Source organism: Odontesthes bonariensis, chromosome 4, assembly GCF_027942865.1.
Source record: "Odontesthes bonariensis isolate fOdoBon6 chromosome 4, fOdoBon6.hap1, whole genome shotgun sequence".
NCBI classification, from domain to species: Eukaryota; Metazoa; Chordata; class Actinopteri; order Atheriniformes; family Atherinopsidae; genus Odontesthes; species Odontesthes bonariensis.
Genome location: NC_134509.1, coordinates 10,258,833 through 10,283,861, shown reverse-complemented (window position 1 = coordinate 10,283,861; position 25,029 = coordinate 10,258,833). Strand labels below are relative to the sequence as shown.

General features: G+C 40.8%; 1 protein-coding gene across 1 annotated transcript in view; it reads left to right on the top strand.

Moving 5' to 3' along the window:
• The first annotated feature begins 2,002 nt into the window (after positions 1-2,002).
• doc2g (double C2-like domains, gamma) overlaps positions 2,003-25,029 on the top strand; it is a 39,202-nt gene continuing 16,175 nt past the window's right edge. The window contains exons 1-8 of the mRNA XM_075462908.1: positions 2,003-2,345; positions 4,522-4,927; positions 5,376-5,455; positions 6,020-6,094; positions 9,068-9,177; positions 18,086-18,212; positions 18,406-18,462; positions 19,109-19,233. Coding sequence (XP_075319023.1) covers positions 4,540-4,927; positions 5,376-5,455; positions 6,020-6,094; positions 9,068-9,177; positions 18,086-18,212; positions 18,406-18,462; positions 19,109-19,233 — 962 coding nt within the window. The 5' untranslated portion in view covers positions 2,003-2,345; positions 4,522-4,539. The remainder of the gene's footprint in view (positions 2,346-4,521; positions 4,928-5,375; positions 5,456-6,019; positions 6,095-9,067; positions 9,178-18,085; positions 18,213-18,405; positions 18,463-19,108; positions 19,234-25,029) is intronic.

Here is a 25,029-nt window from a genome sequence, read left to right as displayed (position 1 = left end):
CTGTGAAATGTGAAATAATGTATCTCTTTAAACCGAAATCTGAACAAGTCATATAAAGATTAGGCAAATTTCTTTTTCAGACGTATTTTGGAACAAGTATTTGGACAACCTCAAGAAACGCCTCTCCCATGTTTTGCCCTTTTCTCGGGGTCTGTAGAGAAATGCTTCTCGCTATTGTAAATCATAGCAACATTTTAGTACATGCAAAATTAAGGGTTGGGCAGGTTCCAGTGATGGAGAATGCTGTGACTGATAGCCAACGGACATCTTCCCTGTTATCAAAAATCCAAGACGATGAAGGTCAAATGCCATCTAAAACATCTTTCCATAAACCAGAAAGTGACATCATGGTGGGCACAGCCACCCTGTACATTTTTAACAGGTTTACCTTGTGCATTTCATGGTTTAAAACTACGTTTGTCCTTCAGTTTGAAAAATAAGATGAGTAGATCTATTCCAGGTATAAATATTGTTAATGGACCTGACCTTCAGCACTAGATGGAAATTTGTAAGTAATAACTACTACATTATACTTCATTACACATGATTTATTTGGCAACAAATAGACGCAGTCACATTTAGATGCTACTTTACAAGGTTCCAACGTGCTTCTTGGTCTTTATGGATGTTCTTTTCCTTTTTTTTCTTCCTTTTTTTTCTGAACAGTCACTTTCTGCTTTTTCCACCCTGCTGTATTTAGCAACGGTATTGAGTGTGTAGGACATTTCTCTCAGTTTTCTCTGTTCTTTTTTTTTTTATTCCATTTGTTTCCCTACTATGTGTACTGCTGTAACTTTCACTTGACTCTTATGTTTAATTAAAATTGGCTGTTGTGTGAACTCAGAGTTGCAAAATGCTTTTTAAAAAAAAAAAAAAAAGAGTCAAATGAGAATGTAACAAACTCTATCCATATAGCCTCAAAGTAATTTCAGTTCTTTGAAATGAATGTTTGACAGATTGGTGTAAATTCCTAGGAAACTTCTTATGAATGAGCTGTTACAGAGTTCGAAAGAAAAAAAACAGAAAGCCAAATTGTCTATTTCACGATTTAGGAGGCGCATAAAAGCAATTTCCACAGGAATGACTAAATCTATTGATTTTTTTTTTTTTTAATCTGTTGGATTAAACCAGTAGGGGGTCCTTTTATTTACTGGCCTCTCTCATAGAAAACTAAGAAAAGTCATCATGTAGTTTGTTTTTTGTGTTTCGAAACCCTGAACAGAACAGCAGGCTTCAACACTCATCCTACATAAATCCTCTGATACTTACTTATTGTTGTCTTTGATTAATTTCATCCATGTAGCAGGTGGTGGTCGTTGCTATGAAGGCTGCCATGAAGTGCAAAAAAAACCCCAACACAATTATGTTTATCCGATATTAGTAACAGGAAACACAAAGTGTAATTTCATACAGTGCATCCAGAAAGTATTCACAGCGCTCAACTTTTTCCATATAGTCATGTCAATTTTTTATTAATCAAATTAAATAAATTTGCAAAAGTTTCAACCAAACTTGTTTCACTCTGTCATTATGGGGTATAGTGTGTAGAATTTTGAGGTAAAAGATTAATCTAATCTATTTGGGAATAAGGCTGTAACATAGGATATTGTGGAAAAAGTGGAGCGCTGGGATTACTTCCCGGATGCACTGTAGCTGGCAGTGTATTTTCTTTGGCTCAGTCAACATGATGAATTCAATTTCTCCTCTCTGCCCTTCAGTCGGTGTTTTTTGTCTTGTTTTCTTTTTTTTACCCTAGAGCGATAGAGTATTTCCTTTTGTGTGCGTTCAGTGTTTTCACATCTATTCTCTTCACGCATTGAGCATTAATGTCTGCCTGTCTGTGTGTTTTGTCTATGCTGGTGTGTCGCTCTGCGTTTGTCTTTGTGTCCGCATAATATTGGTTTGTCTTCTCATCTTTTCCTTTCTTGCTCTGCTTCTCTCTCTGTCCGTCTCCTTTTTCTTGCTCTCTCTTTGCACCTCCCAAATGCATCTCATCCACCACTGAACAGCCCACCACCAAGCACCCTTTTTTTCCCTGGATTCTCTGAAATGTCCTTACAGCTGAGAAAGTGAGCAACAGTACTATATGAACGGCCTCAAAACGACTGATGGGGATGTTAACCGGATACGTCACAACCACAGGGAAAGGGAAAGAGAGAGGGAGGGACAGAGAACAGAAGAAGAGGAGAGCGAATGATTTACAGAGACAGGGAGGGAAAGAGGGAGAGAGAGTACGGAGGGATATATTGACTCAAAGCTGGTCTACATGCTTCACAGAGTGTGAGAGACGGAGGACGTGAGAGCAGGCAAGATGGAGAGCTGGCACAGATGAAGATTGTCCCTGGGTAGGTTACTGTCTGGCTATATTTGTGCATGGATGTGTGAATGTCTTCAAGTGTGAGTACACGTGTGCTTGTCTTTAAGCAGCGAGAATTGATTTGAGTAAGTTTGTAGGCAACATGCAAATGCACATGTGGACCCGATCAGTGGATTTGGATGTCGTTATGTAAGAGGGTCTGAATGAGTGTTGAGGATAGGAATGGGCAGTTTGGTGTCTTCGTATGTTCTGAGTCTTGACACGGTTGTGTGTGTGTGTGTTATAGTGGGGCGTTCTCTTTCAAATGCAAGTTTTCCATTGTGAATCTGGGAAAGACGGTCTACAGTATGTGTTTTCTAGCATGAGGAAGATTTACAGCAAAACTGATGGAAATAAAGTGACACAACAAATCCTTGTAATGCTTTCAATACATGCCTGTTTTGTTCTGTAGCGGATTTCTGCCCAACTTTAAGTGCATCATGAAAAAAAAATGACATGACTTATTGAAAATGACAGATCATGAAGGATTAGCGCCATTTGTCAGCTATGATAGAGAACCCAAAGTTAAATAGAGGTGAAACAAATCAATTATGTAGTTGTTATTATCGGTAAATTAATAATCTTTGGATGATAGATGGTTGAACATGTAAAACAAGCTTTATTAGGATGTGAGCGTGAACTCTTGGAATGCAGACTGGTCCAATGAAAATTACAAACTGGTGACACATTATGTGTTGAAAACAGCGTGCATGCACCCGAGGACCTGTGCTTATGTTAAGTCAACCAGAAGCTTTGCCGTCATGGACACAAATTGTCTGGATTAGGTTGAGTCATAGAAAGACCGACAAAAGTCTGTATTTGGAACTGGGATCACTGTGTGGCTCAACCAGAAGGCTTTTAATCAGAAGATTGAGGTTCGTGCCTTTATTAGGGCCATTGTAATAATTGCCTCATTATTTACTGTTGTTGGGATCCATTATTCCTTGTAATGGTGTTTTTGGTATTTATGCAGGCGGAAGTCATATCACATTATTCTATTAGACCAAGCTGATAAACTTCATGTTTTCTGACTCATTCAGTCATAGCAAAATTAGTCTTTGACGACAATTAGTTCAGAACCAAGCATGAAGCTTCGACTTGTGAGTTTTACGGCAAAAAAACTGTTATTTTTTAAAAAATTTTATAAATAACAGTTCCAAAGAGGCTAATGGTCTGTATCCACCTAATGTGCGCCAGTCAAAAACCAAAGTCTGGAAAACCAAGGCGACTGCTAAACACAGTCTTTACCCTCATTAAGAACAGCAGGTTGCCAGTTGAAAACTATTTAGCAGAGCTGTGATGGACAAAGGCAACACATTCAATTATCTGCTTTTGTAACACTGTTAGCAGTGATGATTGCTGGTTGACAAAGTGGACTGGGAATTTTTCTACTGCCTATTTATCTAATATGAAGAGCAAATCAGTTTTTAGAATCATCCTATTTTTATCTGCAACAATTGAATCTGGGACAGCAACAAAAACCAAAAGAAACATGCTCGTGTTTGAAGTGTTTTGGGGTTTTTTTTCTTGTCACCCATATAATCAAACAAGCTCTTGAAATCTTAAGCAGCTCTGTGGGATCAAATCAAACAAAACGTCTTTAGTGTTTTGTAATCACTGCAAGAAAAATAGGATGATTTGAAAAGAATGGAGTTTGGCAGTAGTTCTTATGCTTCATTTCATGACAAATATGTTAAGGACTGCAAAGGTATTAAATAGAATTATGTAAATGTTGCTCAGGGGGTTTGCAGATGAGAGAGAGAGACGAGTGAAAGAGAGCGACGGGAGAGAGATTAGAGTGAAGAGCAGAAACGCAAGTGACATCACTTGTTCGTACTTTACAGCACTACATTTAAATATTCACTCTGAGTGTGGACTTGGGGTGCTGACACACTGTGTGAGTCACACTTGAAGTGCCAAAGGTTCTGGCAAATTCTATTTTGGCTTTTGAGAAGTCAGGATTGAACCAGTGCCTGAAAACAGAAGCTCTTTTCTCCACCGTGCTTCAGTGACGTTCAGCATATTTCCTGGATGTGAACTGACAGAAAGCTGCAAACTCACAACAAATTGAAGATGTGACTGTGTTGTATATTTTTTTTTAATGCTCTTTGTTTTTCTCACCTCGTTTTTTTCTTCATCTCCTGTTTCTCTCCCCACCCCCCCAGCCCCGTTTGACAGTCCAGATGAGTGTCTCCAAGCCCCCGCCACCACCCTCCACTTCCCACCTGGCCATCCCCCCTTCCTCCACCTCCACCCCTTCCTCATCCGCCTCCTCCCCCTCGGCAACGCCCCACTCCACTGCTCCTCCCCCGCCCTCACCGGTCAAGATCTCTATGCAGGAGCACTTTGCCATTAACGTGTGCCCGGGACCCATCCTCCCCATCCCACAAATCTCAGACTTCTTCCCGCGTTTCCACGACTACCCCTGCACACCACCGCCCCCCAGAGAGAAGAAGATCTTGAAGGAGGAGACTTTCAATGGGGAGACGGGTGGAGGATACAAGGATGGGGAGAGAAGAGGGGAGAACGATGGAGACAGGGACGAGGTTATCGACTCTGATGATGACGACAGTGAGTTCTGAGGAGGGAGAGAAAAGTTCCGTGGTGGAAAACTTGTCTGCGGTCATAGTTTTGCATGTTCATTCATTTGAGAATCATTTGGCAATGCAGCATAAAAAAAAACAATGCTCATTCAGCAACTTTGCAGAAGAGTCTTTTGCTTGTGGAGTAATCGTGGAGTCAAGCATTTTTTTCAACACTGTTTGTCACTCCCACTTCATGTGACAGGGCGGCTCAAATGATTTATTACACAACGTTCCAATAGTGGGACTCTAGTTTTTTGATCATTCCAAAACAGTAATCAAAGAAGACAGATCAATTCATATGGGGCGGCGTCATGTTTTTAAGAGGCCATCCGTTACAAACATGACTCAGGGCTTTTGAGTGTGTCTGTTTGACTGAATGTGTTTGTTTCTCTTACTGGCAGTAATTGCTGTGTTCGTGTTGCTTTTTTTTTCAGCTTACCTGGGAACGCTGGAGTTCACCCTGCTCTTTGATCAAGAGAACAACTGCCTTCATTGTACTATTCACAAGGCAAAGGTACACACAATGTTCAACAGTCTCTCTCTATATAAACAGACCGTCAGCGTTTGTTGCATAATGATCCTTGAAAGCTCATTGAAAATGGCTCTTTCACATTTTCACAAGACGTCACGGCGCTGTCTCTCAACAGTTTTAGAAAAACGCATTCCTCTCACATCGCATCAGCTTGTCAGTTCAAGACAAAATGATGGCACAATGAAGTGCTGGATTAAGTTGCTAGGTTGCTCAGGCGCTATGTCCATTTTGCAAGGACAGTTGCCTTCCACTACATAATTCCTTCAATTATGTTGATTATGTAAATCTTGCTAAGGAGATCCTTGGAGGACACCACAAGGAAGACGAGAAGGATAGAAAACACAGACATGGAAAGAAAAACCCTGAAGCCAAACTGAGAAATTACTACAGTAGAAGTCAACTGTCATAGTCACTGTCTTTTTTCTGACCCTGTCAGTTGTGTGAACTGGTTTGAGGGCATGATGACGTCACCTTTGACACTATGGTGTGTGTGTGTGTGTGTGTGTGTGTGTGTGTGTCTGTTTGTGCTCCTGCTTGTGTCCACAGGGTCTAAAAGCCATGGACTCCAATGGGCTAGCCGATCCGTACGTCAAGCTTCATCTTCTTCCCGGGGCTAGCAAGGTCACTGCTCCAACCTCACCTCAACGGCGATTAATGTAACATGCTTCCTCACCGGGCCATCCCACACACCGACACTCATAATCAGGGTTGTCACAATCATGACATTTTATTTGATCATTTCTTGACGAACAAATGATTGTTATTTTCAGTTCATTTTGTCCGCTGCAATTTTCGAAGTGACCTAATGATTTAACCTTTCTCATAACCCTTGTAGAGAATTGCAGACATGTACTGGAAATGTATACAGGAACATGAATAGAAAAAAATAAATAAATCTGTTCTAAAAGAAAAAATTGCGCATGGCAGGCATACCAGCATGTCCACACCAGATGTAAGAGTTGCAACTAAATTATATCATTAAAAGGAAGTCAACTCAGTCAGTGAACTCTATCAAATGATGGAAATTCTTTTTAAAAAATTGACACTTCTACTAATTATTTGAATAAGAGTTGTCTTAAAACAGGCAAACCTTCCCGCAGCTGCTGCTAAAAGTTGACAAATGGTAAACAACTAAGATATTTCCCCAGATGTTTAGTTTTTTTTTAAATAAAAATCCCCCTCGTGGTTTCAAGTTTACCTGACACCCCAAAAAGGGCATGACGCTCTTGCAATAACGTGGCTGTCGACTTATTTAGTGTCTTTTCAAATCAATGAGCATTTCACTTGGCTACTGCTCAGTGTGGCTCGTCCAGTCCTTCAGTTTATAGAGCACAAACATGTTCTGGTTGGCTGCACCACTCTTGTCTCGTTTGCAGTGGGGAAGATAAGGCTCGCCAGAACAGCAGCATCAAACCCCCCCCCCAACACACATACAGCTGCAGCAGAATGCAACCTGTTGTCGGCCATTTCAGCTCAGGGTGGATACGAAATAGGGTCACAAGAGGTGCGAGGGGAGGACACAGAGTCAAGTTGGGCTGAACGAGGTGCATGTTTGAACTCAGGAGGGCTAACAATCACAAGGCCTTTGGAATTTTTGACCTCCGTCTGTCCATCTTCCATCCCATTGTTATCAGTCTCCTCTCCCCACATTGCACCCGGATCTCTGTCTCTATCACACTATCTGCCTGTGCCCCTCTCTGACCTTGAAATACCAACAGTGTGGAGGGAGAAAAAGAGGGGGAGGGGGGGGCAACTGAGAGGGAGGGGAGAAAGGGAGAGGGAGACGGATGAGGGGAGGACAGCAGCAGGTGGTTGTCATGGAAACAAGGAGGATTGTTACACGGCTCACGTCAACAGGAAAGTGTTGATGGGGGAGAGGGGTGGTAAAAGTGGTGGTGGTGGTGGTTAGGGGAGCACAGAGAAAGCATCAATGAGTAGGTAAGTGCCTGTGAACCACTGTTTGCTAAATAGCCACCTGCCAGGGGGGGGCACGTCCCTCGAAAAGTGGGAGCGTGCTGAAGTGAGGATGACGAACGCACACTCTCACATCCACTCTGGTCCACTCGGTGTGGACACTTTGCAATGACTAATCCAACACACAAAACCTCTCAAGAAATATCAGAGACACGCATCTCATCTGCGCGGCACATTTTCCTTACGCCTCCCATCCGCCAACTGGTGCTCTCTAATCAGGACACGGTCAAGCATGCTGTCTTGTGGTGTACAACACACATGGAAACACATGCGGCACATGACCTTGTGTATATGTAGACACATGGAAAGGATTTAGTCACGGCTACACAGAGTAGCTCCCGCCTCCCTCCCTCCTTCCTTCTTGATCACAGCCTCTCTTCTTCTCACACATATACATGTGATGACACAGTAGTTTTTGGTGCCCTGATAGACACTGGTATTTTCATGTACCCATTCCAAGCAGAGCTGCATGGATGATTCACTCACAGCCAGGTTCTGTTCATTACAGCTCTGGACAGGTGGGACTGAGTAAGAGAGAATGTGAGATAAGAAAAATAAAAAATCTTGCAGACAGATGGAAAGAAAAGAGGAAGAGTGTGGACAGATGGAGGGTTTTAGATAAAACATTTAGAAACAAATGCAAACCTACTCTGTACAGTTTACTCTAATTGGTAAGAAAGCAGAAAAAAAACAGGAGAATAGAAAAAGGGACAGTGATCAAAGAGGAGAGAAGAAGTGGAAATGCAGCACTGACAGAACAATGGGATGTGGGGACAGAAACAGGCCGGGAGAAAAAAAAAGATGGCAGGAAGGGTTCAGCATCTGGCCCTGGGGCACTTTAACAAGGGACTGACAGTGGCAGGAAGGAAAATAAAGGGAGCTGGGGTGCTTGGCTTTGCAGCTTCAGACATGAGCAGCAGACAGGAGGGTACATGCTTTCTTCACTGGCTGAACTGTCAGTATATACGAGTTTGCATAGTTACAGTGGAAATAGTGGAAGATCCTTCCATTCAGTCCATTTACAACCACACAATTAAAAGAAAAAACTATACTATTTGTTGACATGGTGTTCAAATGCTTTAAAATCTCAAAAGAAAAAGATGAAATTTAAAAAAAACAGAATTACCAGCTGTTAAGTCTATAAATGTCTATAGGGTAAAGGCTCCGGAAGTGTAGATCAATGTAAAAATGTATACAGCCTGAAGAGAGCTTAACATTTTCTCACTGATTGTGTAGCACAGTTTATTTGGCAGTCATGTTGCGGTGTATTTGAAACACAGCTCTGGTTGGTGCTGTAGCACCTGGCTATGATGCTGGGGAGGAGATAAATGAACAGGTGAGGTGAGGCAAGCCCTGCGTCCTCTCACTCTCTGGCAGCAGATGTCAGCCATTTCCTGAGGGGAACAGATAAATGATGCTCCCCCACTCCTTCTCTTACTCCCTGTCTCCTTTCCTTGAGATTTTCCAGCTCATTTTCACTGAACATTCATGATATCTTATTCTCTTTCTCTCATTATGATCCGACCCGTCTGATCTCGCCCTTTAAATATTTCACTCTTTTTATCCTTCAGATCCTTTCCTTTTTATCACTTTGCTGTCTCTTTAACTCCCCCACTGTAGGCAAACAAGCTACGCACAAAAACCCTGAAGAATACTCTGAACCCAGTGTGGAATGAAACGCTGATCTATCACGGCATCACGGGAGCTGACATGACCACCAAAACGCTCAGGTAGGTTCTCAGCTCTGAATTCATCTCTGGCCAGCAATTAGTAGCTGTCCCCCTGACAGCCAAATGAGCGAGTTATTATGCGGAATATGAAGATCCATACTCCTAACACTCCGGTGGGCTGCAAGCAGCACTCTGTGCTTCCCAGTGGGCTTCTTTGGGTACTGCAATTCATTATAACAATATACAGACAATATACAGACAATATACCAGACGACTGCTCCACTTGCCGTTACTGCAGTAACTGCTCAGGTGTTGGCTGTGCTGTGAGTCTCCGCTCCCCCTCCTTCCCACATGTTGAGTGATTGAGGTCAAATGTAGCCATCTTGGCCCAAAAACTTTGATGCACTCTTGTCATCCTGATTAGGTACGTTGGTTCACGGACGTTACACGTTTGTTTAGTTTTTGGACGTGTACGCTGAGTGCACCCAGTGTCAGTTTACCTAGTGAATTCATAATAGAGTTGGATGTTTATCCTGAGGAAATACGATGCCAAAAAATATACACACACACACACACACACACACACACACACACACACACACACACACACACAAATGCAGTCAGTCAGGTGTGTGCATATCCTCTTGTGTGTATGTCAAGGGCAATCGCTGGCAGGAAAGAACATGTGTGTCTCCTCCTCTGCATGTAGACTACACACACACACATTTGCAAACCACACATGTCCTTGAGCTCTACATGTTCAGAAATAACACTCTCCCTCATCCCCAAATGCACCGACATCAGCTTGAGGAGAGACCCCTCCAACTAGAGGAAACCCACCTAACCTCTGCTCAAGGACACCATCCAGTCACAAGCCAGCACGGGGGCTCTGGGCTGCCAAACTGAGGAAGAGGAGTTGGAGTGTGACCAGTGTCACGCCACAGATGAAGAGACAGACAGGTGGCTGCCAAGAACAACAAGGATTCGGGAGGAAAAGAATGCATGATGTCGAGTGACAGATAAGGGGAGGAGGAAACTCGTGAGGCCAAGACTGAGGAAGATGACAGAATGGATGGAAAGAATCCAAGGGTCCATTGAAAGACAGAAAGTCATTGGCAGAGAGAGGGGGTTGTTTGTTTCTTGAATCAAATGGTGAATGGGAAATTTCAGTGAGCTGAGATAAAAGGGAGGCTGATGGGGAGGAGTTCACTTAAAGAGAAGCCCAAAAAATGAAAAATGAGGACAGTGAGAGACTGCGAATGAGCCAAAGTGAATGACGTGCTCTCTGACAGCGGAGAGAAAGCAGCAAAGAGACAGATACAGAGGGAAGGAAGAAGAAAATGTGTTGGAGCTCTCTCTGGATGTGCTCATCAGCACAATACCTCTGCCAGTGAAACAAATTTGTTTCCATCACTCTTCAGAAAGGAATATGTGAAAGATGAAACTGAGAGGGATCCCCGGAGTGACATTTGCTCACTGGGTCGAGTACATCTGCTCTGCCGGTCCCAGCAGGGTGCAGAGGAGGAGATGTTGTACGCTTTGATCCCTGTGTTCTGCACACAGAGATGCAGGCAGACTCAGCTCTGTCTCCCTAAAGGCCTGCACAGGTCAGAGTCTAGTGTTAAATGGGTCACAGCTGTCAGAGCTAGTATGCTTTGGTTTAAGGTTTATGGTCTTACAACAAGGATTGTGTCAATGTAGTTTTTCTCTTCTGGTATTTTCAACCTGCAATTACTAAATTGTGGGCACCAGGTGTAAGTGCAAATAGGGCTTACACGCAACACTCCCATATAATTTATATTTTAATTCTGTTATTTATTTGAAGTTCTAGACAGCTGATGAATACAAGTCCAGCACTTGCTTTGTTTTTGCTGAGTTGTTGGTTTCTACCAAGCGCTGAGAATAAATATCCAGCTCTGGCTCTTTACCAGCCAGCTACAAACTGTGTCTGATTGCCATTTGGTACTGGACAGATACCGGTGGTTATCAGATCTGTTTCGGTAACTGCAGCTTCCAACTCCAGCCAGAAATGATGGGGTTGTAATAAAGTTTATTACAGTTTTTTATTATATATTTTATTAATAATGTTTATTACAACCAACGGCCTGTTTGCAGTCACATTTTATTTATTGTTAAAAACTTTACTTACATTTTAATGACAAAATTCTTTAAATTTCAGTCCTGGCGGTTTTGCAGTTACTATGGTACCAAGTTTGGCTTCACACCGTAAAAAAAGAATTAAACCTTTTAAGTTGATCTTTTGACAGAAAGCAGCATTTCTTTCCAGTGTATAGTAGGGACTCTGTGAATGGGATTTTTTTTTCTGCATCATGGGATGCAAATGATAGGGCACACTGCAAACACACGATGATATCATAATATATCAGTGTCACAGTAATGATGACTCGTTTGATGACATGATGACATGTTTACAGCTTGAAGTCAGACGCGTTCCTTTATATTTAAATGTGTTGATAGCAGCTCTGCAAACACTCCTGAGATTACAGATGGCAAATAATTACTTTTTCTTGCATTCTTCAACATTTAATTGCAGAGCATGAGCATGAGAATGGAAAAGTACGCAGAGCTCAGATTGGGCAGTGTGATCAGAAGCTCACACTGCCCAATCTAATCTCAAAATCCATATGATCAGCATTTGTGGGGGAGGTAGGGACAGGTGAAGAAAGCTCTTCCTCAACTGTCTTGACCCTGTGCCTATGATCTTACAGGTGTTTTGCAAATTGCAAATTAACAACAGCTTAAATGGAAAACGTTAAAATGCTTTATAAAACCCATCTGTCCATCTGGGTTTTACCCACAGAACCCCTTTGCCATACCATTGGACATTTGACTGTGATAAGTGGAAACTGCCCTAACCCTTATCAACTTGACCTCATGGCAGGACATGGAGTAGCTACACTGGTCCAGAATCAATGTAATGTATGAATGAATTTAGGATAATAAAATGCACGGAACATAAATCTTAATATGATTGTATAAGAATGATGTTTTACTCTCTATAAGCATCCCGATTTTCATATGGCTTACTCTGCCTTATGTAAATGTTGGATTGCTTGTGAGTCATAATGTCTGTGTGTGTGTGTGTGTGTGTGTGTGTGTGTGTGTGTGTGTGTGTGTGTGTGTGTGTGTGTGTGTGTGTGTGTGTGTGTGTGCTCAGAACCCATGGTTTTAACCAAAGTGATTACTTCTGTGACAAATACATTATGGTTTCTGTGATTGCTTCGCAATATAAATTCTCTTGTCTTTTGTCAATGAGTGTTTTCAATCTTGTGCAGCGGCTATGGGAAATGGATATGCATGCAGATTTCTTTTGTGTGAATCTCTGGTGCTTCGTTCATCTTAATCCACTGCCGTAAATACTATATAAGTATGTAATTACAGGATGTAGACACATTCATCGGCTGTCAGCAAAAATGCCAGCCATTAATAGTATCAGTAATGGGCTTTTATTATTTCTTTTAGTTGCATTTTTGTGGTTTGGTAAGACAACGCTGAACACAGACAGTGCTAAAAGTGATTCAGCCAAGAACTTCTGAGTCGTTGCATGTAAAGTAGTGGGAAATTAGTAGGTTGGTGCATTTATTAATTTGCTTCTTTAATTTGCACCAAGAATGATTATATAACGCCATTTTGCCTATGCAAAATACAAAGAGGGACAACTTTATCGAAGACAGGCATAAAATGACTGAGAGTAAAAAAAAAAAAGAAAAAGCCCTCAAAGTTCTAACAGCTCTCTTTTTTTATTATCTGCATTCAAAGACTTTGAGCCTTTATCTTTAAGGGCCACTGGAGGTCCATTTTGCTATTAGGAATAAAGCAGCTGAGTAAACCAATAACTAATGTCTTCAATCCCGACTGCACGGTTGGTCTCATACCGGCTAATCCTTTAATTGGCGCAGCAAGGCTGCCGGAGGTGCTCTAGTCTTGAGTGAAAAGTCCTATGAACTGGAATGCACTGTATCATACCGATTCATTATTTATTCGATAATGAGTTTTCAAATTGTGATTGTTTTAAGTGATCTGAAAGAACTCAGAGATAATGTTGATCCCCAGTTTGTCTGCTTATTTCAAGTCTGATTTTCTGAGCGATCGCACATTTCTTTGGAAAATCCCTTCAACATCAGAAGCTGAAAATATGTTGTTTACATCTTACAATAAGACTCACTGAGGCAGTTTTATTACTGCAGGGCTAATGTGACCAAGAGATGTGGTCTAAATTTCTTTTCAGCCACTCCTGCAGTCCTACTTCGCTTTTAGGCAAATTTCAGGTGATTCTGAAATCTGAAAATGAAGATGACGGTGAAAAATGCCATCTTCAAATCATCTCTTTATTTTAATGCCCATTTTATGTACACGTTGCCTTGAATCAGAGATTTATGCCTACCTTGGAGAGAAGCCATTGGGCGAAGCTCGTCTTTAAGAGTTCATGTGACTCACAGTATGTCACTACAACGATTATCAGGCTGCCAGATAACAGCAGAGAGATGGAAGGTGGAGATGTGGAGGTGTTGCAATGCGGGTGGGTATCTAGACAGCGTGCGTGTGTGTGAATGTGTGCGTGTGTTAAAAGAGTACGGACATGATGTCATTGCCAGGTTTAGGCCATCTCCTCTCAATTTCTGCACTCTATCTCTCTATCCCTCTGACTGGCTTCATAATAGACTTGACTGCCGTCGGCTGTGGGGAGATGGGAACATATCCAGGGCTTGATTTAGTGCTGGATGGAGGGCAAGGCTGAGATTGGATACTGGATGCCTCAAGTGGGATGTAGTAAGGTGCTGATATGTTCAGGAAAGAGGAAAAAAAATGCATGAAGAATGAAATCACGGGTGATAATTATATTTTGTTTGGAATTTACCAGGTGATAATTTCACTTTATGAAGCGCCCCCCACAACTCAGGGAGGCTGGGGATTTTCATTTCCAGCCATCATGTCTTTGTGGGACATTGTGAGTGTAAACAGATGGTTTCTGCACATGTGGCTCCTGCTGCAAAACATGGAGGATGACCTATGGAGGTGCTTTAGTGGTGACATTGTTGGACATTCATAAAAAAATTCAAGGTAGCTTTGACCAGGACAGCTGCCACAACATTCTGTCACAACACTTTGCTATATAAGTGGGACCATCATTCATTTTTTCAGCACAATACCATCAGTCAAAACACATCTGCGGGCTCCATGAGAGCTGTTTGACCTAAAAGACAGTAATGTTGTGACCTGGCCTTCTCAATCACCAAACCTGATCCCAATTTAGATGGTTTGGCTCAACATATATATTTGTAACCAAGGAAATCAGCAAAATGGTGTCCATGAGGGTGACAGTGGAGTTGACCATTATCATTTTCTAACATTGTAAGTAACTTTGTTGTCTAAACCCAATAAGGAAGTGACAAAAGTGTTTTAGTAATGCTTTATTCTGTTATTTCCCAAATGTTCCCCATGTCATGCTGCATGAATGCATCATCCAAGCACATTTAAATGTTTTCAGAAGAGGCTGCATGATTCAGAGCACATGTCCACATAAATACAGGCTTGTTTTGACCTGGACTCGTCCATAAATCTAGTTATTTGCGAGCAACCGAAAAACTCTACTTTCCGTCAACAAGAGCTCACACTGAAACAATCTTGTTGGATGCTTTTTTTCATACTCTTAAATGACCCGCCAACCTATGAGGTATGAGGATTCTGCAGCTTCTTACTGCTTTGATGTGGAAATGTAAGTTGGATTTCCCTCCTGCTTTTTGCAGAGGCAGTACTTCATAGGGTGTCATTGTGGGTCATGTTTAAGAGTATAAAAAAAGCATCCAACAAAATTGTTTCAATGTGAGCTCTTGCTGACAAAAAGTAGACTTTTTGGTTGCTCGCAACAAATTAAATTTATGGACGAGTCCAGGTCAAAACTAGCCTGCATTTATGTGGACATGTGCTCTGAATCTTGCAGCCTCTTCTGACAACATTTAAATCATTCAGGTCCTTCCAGAGTCTTGTGCATTCTCAATCTTTAACACCCACATTCCTCTGTGGCCAAGAGTAGGTTCAAGCCCATCCTCTCATCTTCTCTTTTTCTTCCTTTTAATGTGTATCCCATACTTAAAAGGTTTGGTACCTTTTTCATGCACTGCAGGGATGCTATGTTGATTACAAAATCGACCCACGAACCTCCAGATCCACAGGAATGTTGTTTTGTTCTTTGCTTTCAAAGGAAACGCAAGACAATTTGGCTGCAGAAGAATTTAAAATGTCCGTTGCATTTTAGGGGCCAAGCATTCATCAAGGTCAGATCATACATTTATCAGCAATAGTAGCCAAAGAGTCAAATCTTTTATGGGCACAAAACATTATCATATTTATCTGCAGCAGTGATGGCCTTATTACATTCCCTTACAACCTTTACCAGAACACAACTCCCTTTTCTGCCCCCACCCCCCCCACCCCTTTAGATGCATTTTAAATAAAAGACGACTGAATCGATATCTTCCTCTGTAACGCTACAATGTTGCTTCTGTGAAATTAGTTTGGAGCCGCCCTCTTCTTTCTCTGTCTTCACTCAAACACAACCCCCACCCCTCTCTCCTCTTCCTGTCCCCTGACATTTAGACGTTTGACATGCTGGTTCTAGCCTTTTAGTCATAACTGATGAGTATCTCTAGCAGAAGCTTCAGAATAGCTCTGACTCATGACCATGGCTGTCAGATGATTTATTTCCCTTTGCTTTGTCATTCAGTACATGCAGAGTGTCTGTGAAGAGATGATAGTTGCTGTGAAATTCGACGCTAGTCCTCCCAAAAGTTTTGGCTTCTTCCGCAGAAAGTCTTCCTCCTTTTCCTGGTAAACTAGGTCTCCAGATGAGGTTTCCAGGAGTTTCTCTGGTGCTTGTAAATTAAAAAAACAATCATGAAAAAAATTAAACATAAAATGCGGTGCCATCAGGTATTTTAGGAACACTTCTTAATACAACTTTACTGCAAATCTTTCATATTTTCTCATCTTAAAGGCTACTGGTAAATGATTTGTTAACAAACAGAAAGCTTATGGAAATGATTAAGTCTCCTTTTCATTCTAAGATAAAGGTGACAAAGTAAAGTGGTAGACTAATCTAATATAATGAATTAAGTCATTATGTAAAATCATCTATGAGAAACTGGACACTGTTTTGTTACAGAAGAGCCAGAATAAACTTTTCTTTTAGATAATGAATCAATAGTTGAAAAGCCAAAGTGACAGTGAGCTGCTTGATGACTGGACATGGGTAAATGACAACACACGGTTTTAATGGTGATCACCTAGCATTGTTACCAAGATGACAAGTTTGCGTTAGCTCTCTGTGCTCTCTCAAGCAAGGCATGTGTGCATGTTCACACGACCCCCCCCCCCCCCCCCGATGTGTGATGTTATAAAAGAAACGGGGCATATTGCCAAGTTGCACTGGTGCATCGAGTTGTAAAATTCAGTGGCACTGCCTTCAAAAATGGTCACAAAATATGGCTAAATGGTCACAGTTTGAAGCTTTGTAAACTCTCCCACAGTTTTCCAGGGTTAAACTCTAATGCCACCATGAGGGGCACCAAGAGTGCCTTAAGGGTTTAGCAATTACGTAAATTGAAACATATTGGAAGGACCAACAAACGACTTTAATGAAAACAAGAATAACTTAGATTTTGATTGTGTATATATGTTTGAATATTTCTAACAACCACAACATTAAATGTGCTCACAAGTAAATAGGTCAGCAATGTCCATTAGGCTGTTGTGACCATTGTGTATATCTATGTGTTTTCTGCTTTATTAAACCTTGAAAGCGGGAAGCAGGAGGTGGTACATGGGTCAAACACAGGTGAAAAGCACAGAAAACGGCTGCACAGGACAATCTTCATTATCTTAACACAGTTTCACTCCATCACAAAGCAGATTGTTGTCCACTTTGACTTCTGTCTTTTTCACAGCTGAGCAGAGTTAAAGGACCAACAACAGCACCAACACAACCAAGAACAGCCTATATGCAGACTGTTGCACAGATTTCCTGGAATGCCTCCAGGTGGCAAGAAAACAATATAACATGCAGACCAAGTTCAAATCGTTCTCCATCCACTATCCTGCTGACCTCCACATGCCTGCATGTTTGCTTGCCATTTATGCTTGAGCATGTTTCCAGACAGGTTCATTAAAAAGTCAAAGGTCTACACAGACATTTATCGTAACATTTAAAACACCATTTGTGCTCTCATGACTGGGTTGCAGAAGGTTGCAACAGGAGGTTATCAGGTGCTACCTGAAAGTGATGAGTTAAAGTCCAAAAATATGGTCAAGCAAGAGCAGAGTGACTTCAACAAGGGACAAATTGTGATAGTTAGACAACAGAGGCTGAACATCTTCAAAATGATTAAAGTCTTGGTAAGGTGTTCCTGGCATGCAGTAAAGACAGACAATTGGTGAACCAAGTGCTCATGGATGCAGTATTAAACGTGCAGCCAAAAGTACCATACAAGTAGTTTCACGCTGTAGCTGATTATTAATATCAGCACGATCTATGCAAATGTGTCTTACAAGCAGAATTGAATAATTTACTTAAGAGCAAGCATCATGAAATCTTCATGTCCTTCAGCTATGAAGAATACAAAAAAAAGAAGTCTGATTGCTTGATTTCAATAATTTCATTGTCCTACTTCAATTATAACAATTTTGAGTCTGATGGAGTAAAAATGAAGTGGGAAGTGATTGGAATCATCTGGAAACACTCGGCAATCACACAGCTTCTCATCGTTTACGAGGCTGCTTGTAAAAAAAAACACTCACCTGTGCTCACCTGTTCTCCTGCACCCTGGATGTATTCTGTACAGAACAGACTTGCTTCACAATGATCAGTAGAGAAAAGCAGGGCAGGCTTGGTATAAATTTTTAATCTGTCTCTTTTCTCCATCTGTGTGCGTACGTGTGTTCATGCATCAAGGCTGTGTGTATGTGACATGGACAGACTTGGAAGAAATGAATTCATCGGAGAGGTGAGAGTGGCTCTGAAGAAGCTGAAAGAGGGTGAGAACAAACGTTACAATATGGGCCTGGAGAGAATCGCACAGGTATGTACAATATGTCTGAAGGAATATGCGCATGCCTGTATGGACTGCTTACATGCATTCTAATATAATTTCTCTGGACATATTTACTCTGAGCATAGATGTGTCCTACATACAATGTGCCCTGAGGTTATCAGGCATATATTACAAATGATGCAATTTATAGCGTAACAGAAATTCCCCACTGTCATTTCAGAATAAAGAAACCAACAATCAAATGGTGGAGCAGGGAGCACTCGTGGCAGAAGAGGAGGTAAAACTACCATCGGCTTTATCATCATCCTCATCAATCTTACTGTTAGAATTTTTTTAGCACAACCTGGCTCACTGTCACTTCCGATTAGTCTCCTGTATCTAGCATATTTTCTCTTTCCAGCACTTCTAACCAGTTATGTATTGCTGCCATCTAAGAGGAAAAAAAAGTTTAATGAGACATTTCTAATCTATGTCTGAGGCGTGAACTTTAACAGTCTGATTAGCAGTTAAACTGCTCATGTGGACACTGTATATCAGCTGTGTGTAAATCACACCAGTGCTGCCAGTCTAGTGTTTTGCACCTCTGTTAGTCGTTATCTCATTTCCCGTCAGACGGAAAACTAATAGCTTTTGGTCTCCGATTAGATTCAGCTTTTGGTTCAACCTTTGGAGATTAAAGAGAGAAGAGAGTTGTGTGATTTTGTCAGGCTCAGGTAAAGCCTGTATTTACAAGCTTTAATTTGAAACCGACAGACAAGCCCAATTCTAATAAGTGAAAATACTGTAACAAATCAAAAATGTTCTATTTCCAAATATTGTCAATTTTATCTTGTTATTGTTTCTTTGAGTAAATTGTTCTGAAGAAATCACTGAGGAGGAAGATACTTAGGTGTGTCTGACATTGTCGCTTATTGTGTGCCCAGCGTGGACGCATCCTGGTGTCACTGTGCTATAACACAGAAAAGAGCTGCCTGCTGGTTGGTATCATACGCTGTGCCCATCTGGCAGCCATGGACTCCAACGGCTACTCTGACCCCTTTGTCAAAATGTGAGTCGTCTGATTTTCATTGACATCCTACAAATGATCCTCATGTGCAAATTTATCTTTATTATTAATTTACACTCAGTTCAGTGAGTGTTGTGGTGTGAAAATGTAGCATCACAGGCCTTGTTTAGACTGCAGGCCCAAATCCATTAATTGCATGTCCACGTTGTATCCAGATTGACGTAGAATTTCTTCATAGCAAAAGCCACATTCAGGGGATATCTTGTCGTTACTGTTTAAGTTGTGTTTTGCAAAGTATTTAAGAGCAGTCCGTGTCTTCCCTGCAATAGGCAGCAGTCGGAGAGCTCCCTGTTTGGAAAATTGAGTGGAGTTGCTAAAGTTGGAGCTGACCTAACAGCTCCTCTAAAACAACTCAATCCACATTGATTTCATTGCGGTTCAAGCAGACGGCATATATAGTGACTTCACACGTCACCACGTTACTATTTTCTCAGCCAAAAAACATCTGTGGTCGCAATGCATAATTTTTATGGATGGTGGCTGCACAATGACGATGACTCAAATTTGTTGGATAGCTTCTTGCTTGGCATTATTTTTGGGGATCAAACCAGAAGAATTGTCACAACTGATCAGAGCTTGTATATGTTGGGCAGCCACCATATGTGCAATGACGAGGAGAAACACAGACGTTGTTTGATTGAGAAAATATTGACCAGATAATCTACTGCCTGATGCAGAAGTAACACATTGTAGAATTCACCATATCAACAATTTGCTCAAACCACAATGAAATCTTTTATGTTTGAGTTTGTTTTAGATGGCATCTGTTGCACCAAATCTGAGTTGCTGGTAGATTAGCTCCCCGTCAGAATCCCAGTCCCAGTCTCCATTCTCCAGCTAATATGAGCAGAGTGCTCTGAAAGGAAAGGAGGAGCAGTCTGTTGATAGATGCTGAGATAAACTGGCTGCTGGGGGGAGGCTTCTGTGTTGGCCAAGCCGGAGGGAACCAACTGTTAGAAAGTTGTTTGTAGCATTTGCAACTGACCTTTTTCATGCTCACTAATCCATGCAGAAAGCTTCCAGACGATGTCTGATTGCACATATCCAATGTGATCACCTTCAAACATCAGTAAGAACAGTCTATTGAAAAGGATCTAATGTTTTCATTTAAAAAAAAAAGAAAGCCTTTCAAGAAAGCTAAAAGGTGCTAATTTTGGAATCATTCACTCCTCCCACTTCTGACAGAAATACATTTCCAGTCCTGAGATATGGAAAACTGTAACCTGTACTGCAAGTATATAGTGTTAAAACTAACAAAATCCATATAGGCTCAAACATGGCAGATTTTACGGTCTCAGGTGACTCTTAGTCCTTTTACCACTGCCCATTCTTTTGAGATTGTATTTATCTCAGTCAATACAGGTCCAAAGGATAAAATGCACAACCAGGGAGAGGAAAAGTATCTGGTCTGCCTGTAAGGCATGGATAGTGACATATAATTTTTTTTTTTTTTAAAAGAACCCACACTCTCTCATCTGCTCGCTGTACTTGAATATCAACAGTCCAGAAAAGTAAAGCTCCCACTCAGGACAACCACTTCTGTAAACAAAGCCACCTCCAGCAGTAGGAGGCGTTCAGGTAAGAGGAGAAGAAGCTTGCAGAAACTGCTCCTGTAGAAGAGGTTTCTAAGGCTTCGAAGTAGTTAGTAATTTCTTTGTTTTGATTAAATTGCAATCCAAACTACTAGGAGTGAAAAAGGTTAAATGAGTCATAAGTACATTCTTTGATTCTTGTACTTTTTGACAAAGATTTTGTCTATTTTTGGTCAGTGTGTGCCTAATGGGTTTAAAGCTGGATTGTGGGTTGAGATGGAAGAAATATCTGCATTGCAGTCATTCAAAGACGTTCGCAATGGAATTGTGTTTCATTCTTTACGCTTGCATTCATCCTTGTATTTTCATCTTTATTTATCTATTTTAGCCAGAGCCTTGACAGGAGGTTGAAGCAAGCAGTCAGTGGCGTCACGCAGTGCGGCATGACACTTTTGTTTGAGATTTCTCTGTGAAAATCTGTGCCCACAACACCTTTCACTCTCTAGTTCTGGAGAGAAAATTGCATATCTCTTTGGAGAACTGTAGCCTTGAATAAATGTCTGTATGACTCATTGCACAATGAGCTAAAGAATGATCCAATTATTATCTATTTACTTACTTCTTTTTTAATTGCTCAGTGGGGCAGGTGCAACTACTCTATTAAAAATGTATTTTTAATCATGTTTTCACTGGGCTGTATATGCAAGAAATAATTCAGCAAAACCCTTTAAACCTTTTCTAGTTCTTGTCAACCGCTGACAAGAGAAACAAAACAGCAGAGACTCCAACTATTTTTTTTTTCTCTCTCTCTCTCTTTTCAGGAGCGCTTTTATTTCACTGCTTTAAAAGTAGCAACTGGTACATTATCAATCTATTCTGATTTAAAAAAGAAAACATGTCTCTTAGTTTTCCCTCTACCCCCCCCTTTGTACCTTCCCTACTGTGTCCCATTGTGGCTTTGTAGTGCAAGAAACATAATGATAAATACAAAGTTGATCATGAAACCGTTAAAAAGGGTGTAAAGCATGTAAAGAAAAAAAGAACCTATGAGCAAAACTTTGAAATGTCCCTTCTCTCTCTGTTCTTGAGCTAATTAAGGGTGGGCTGAGGCAAAGTAGCAAGCTGTCCTGCAATCTGAGGAGTGAGAATTCTTTTTGAAATCGTAACGTCCTCGGGGTAAAGAGTAGAGGGACCATTCAGTTAATTATCAGCACACAGTTAAAAGGCCAGCATTCATGGCGGTATGGAGATGAATCGGTGCACATATGCCAATGTGTATCTTATACAAATGTGAAGAAAGGATACAAGTTTAACCCTCAAAGGGTCCTCAACCCTCTACGCTGTCGCCCACAATTAAAATGGCTACTGTTCTAAAATTGCTCAAAGATCTTTTGGATTTAACGATATCTACAGGTTCTGGAGGAACATAGTCTGTTACAACATCTTTTCCAGGGAAAGTCTTGGTTATTTCAACATGACAATGTCCTGCATGTGTTATAGAACTGAAGTAAGAGTCCAGGTGCTGAACTCTCCCTATCTGAAAATATCTGGTGTATTATGAGACAGAAAATGAAAGGAAGGTGGCCCTGAAGTGTTATGCAGCTTAAACGCCTTTATAAAGTAAAACTGGGAGAAAATCACACCTTCACAAATTGATTTCCTCAGTTGTTGCCCCTGTCCAAATTATTTGAAATATTTGAGTGAAATTGAATTCAAATTGTACAAAAACTGTACAAAATGTACATATCATTTTCACAAAAACCTTCAATATCTCAGATCTCTTTCTGCTATTAAGATTGGGTTTAGATTGCTGAAAAATGATTGCTTTACAGTGTTACAACTCTTCTGGATAAAGCTGTGCAGTTTATATGATTTGTGTTCGACTGCTCTCTGATCTGACTTTACCTCTGGCACTGTAGTTATTTGGATTATTATTTTTCCAGTTTCCCAGGAATTCTTTTTACTCTCTTTGTGTCAAGGAGTCTTTGCATCCATAATGTCTTGTGTACCTCGGTTCAGCGGATTGGAACATGCTGCTTGGCCATTTTGTTTCCTTCCCTCTCTTGGCTCAATTAACGATTTTCAGTGTTTTTTTTTTGTTTTTTTTTGGGGGGGGGGATTTTTGTAAAGGTATTTTTGTTAAGATTTTGTCTAATTGTGTCTGTGTTGTTATCTTACTGGCACTTCAGAGTTGGGTCATGATGAGCCAAAAGTCATATCTGGGTTCTAGGAGTAAGGTATAAATTGTGGGTTGGTAAGGGAGTAGATTTGGATATTTCATATTAAGGATAAACAGAAACAGGCCCAAAGGCAGGGCATCATGACTCCAGCTAAGAAAGGATTTGTACTTCAAGTGAAAGTGGATGGAGAACCTGGCAGTCTGAGTGCACAGGGTGAAGAGGGGGCAGGCAAGTTGTAGTGTAGATAAGAACAAATCCAAGCATAGAGGCAGGCTGGCAGTCAAATGGGTGCCTGAGACACCAGGAGGCCAATGTTCAAGATAGACCTCGACAATACAGCAAATTACTAAATGGCCTGGAGCACCAAAATAATAATTAAGTTGACAAAAGCAATCTGGCAATTACTAGAGCAAAGACTGGGTAGATGCACAGCACGATTGATGAGGAGATGGAAAGCATATGTGCCAGTATCACAGCTCAGACTGGAAGCCATGCCCATATCAGACACAAAGACAAAAAGAACACACACAAGGAGAAGAAAACAAGGGAACATGGGAGGAAAAACACAGTTATCGTTAAGACGCTTTTATTTCATAACTCTCATTCAGCCTTTAGAAGCTAATCAAGTGGCCCAAGGTCAGAATAATAGAAAAATTGACTTGCTTTCCATTGAGCAGGATAAATGAGCATTTTAAAAACTAGATGAACAGTATTCCTCCCTGGTGCTAACACATCTATAATATGTAGAAACTAATTTATTCTATCAGAAACAAAATGCATGAAAGACATGTCAGATATTTCCTGCTGATGAAGCACACTGCCACGCTTTGCAGCTTCACGGTTTTTTTTTTATTGTTTTTTTTGTCGCTGAACTCGTGTGAAGCAAAAAGCTTGAGTCCTACACTCCCATCCCCAACACCTCCTTCACTTCAGTTCTTGCGTAATTGTCTTTCTTTTTGTTGTCATTGCATTTTCCTTATTGTAATTACTTCTGTTTTGTTCCTGATTTTAGCGCCAGTTCCCTCTACTTTGTCCTTCCCTGCCACATTTTTCAGCTATTTCAAAGTGCAGCTTTCATTTCTCTCTTTTTTTTTTCTGTCATGCTGTCAGGATGATTTTAGCTATTAAATCTTCACAACACCAACAGCTAGCATTGTCAGTTTGTGGCCATGACATGTGGCTCCAATGACAAAAAGGCAAACAAGAGGCAAAAAATGCATTGTGTGCTATTCACCAGATGTTTTTGCTGTTCTTGCTGCTTTACGTTGTCTCCAGCCCTGTCCTTTAATTTAATTCAAATCAAAAGTGTCAGTTGAGGAGGTATGCTTACTCTCTTTTTTTACTGAGAGAACCATGTGAAAGCCTCTCGTTGAATTCTAAGATTTTATGTATGAGAACATTAAAATCATCTGGTCCTTTCTAGGTTTTGAAATGAGTTGATACAAACAAATGGAATAGAATAGAAATACTTTATTTATCCCAAACTGGGAAATTTCTTTGCAGTAGCAGCATTTACGCCCGAGACGATGAAATAGAATTAAAATAAACTAACCTAGATGAATAAAAAACAAAAAGGCACCAACTATTGAGTAGTCGTATAAATAAAAGTATAAAATTCAAGCTTTAAAACAGTATTTACAAAATAAGATATAAGTAAAAAACTGTCGTATTACATATATACAACAAAATGTGCAGTTGTGCAGTAATTAACGTGTACCAACAGCGGTTATTAAGCAGATGTACAAATAAGCAGTATGTTTAACATGTATATCTAAAGTGCATACGGAGAAATAATGACCACTGATTTTATTTTAGTGTGATGGCATGTGGCAGGAATGATTTCCTATATCTGTCCCTTAGAAAGATGAACAATAACTCCTGAAACATTCCACCTTTAGAAGTGTCTCATAACATTGCTGGGGGATTTTGGCCCACTCTACATTTACAGTGTATGGTCAACTCATTGAGGTTTGTGGGGGGGGGTTGTTAATGCAAACGCCTCTTATTGTCCCACCACAGAATATTTTTCATGGTCAACTCGATGACTACATGGTGTCCAGGTCCTG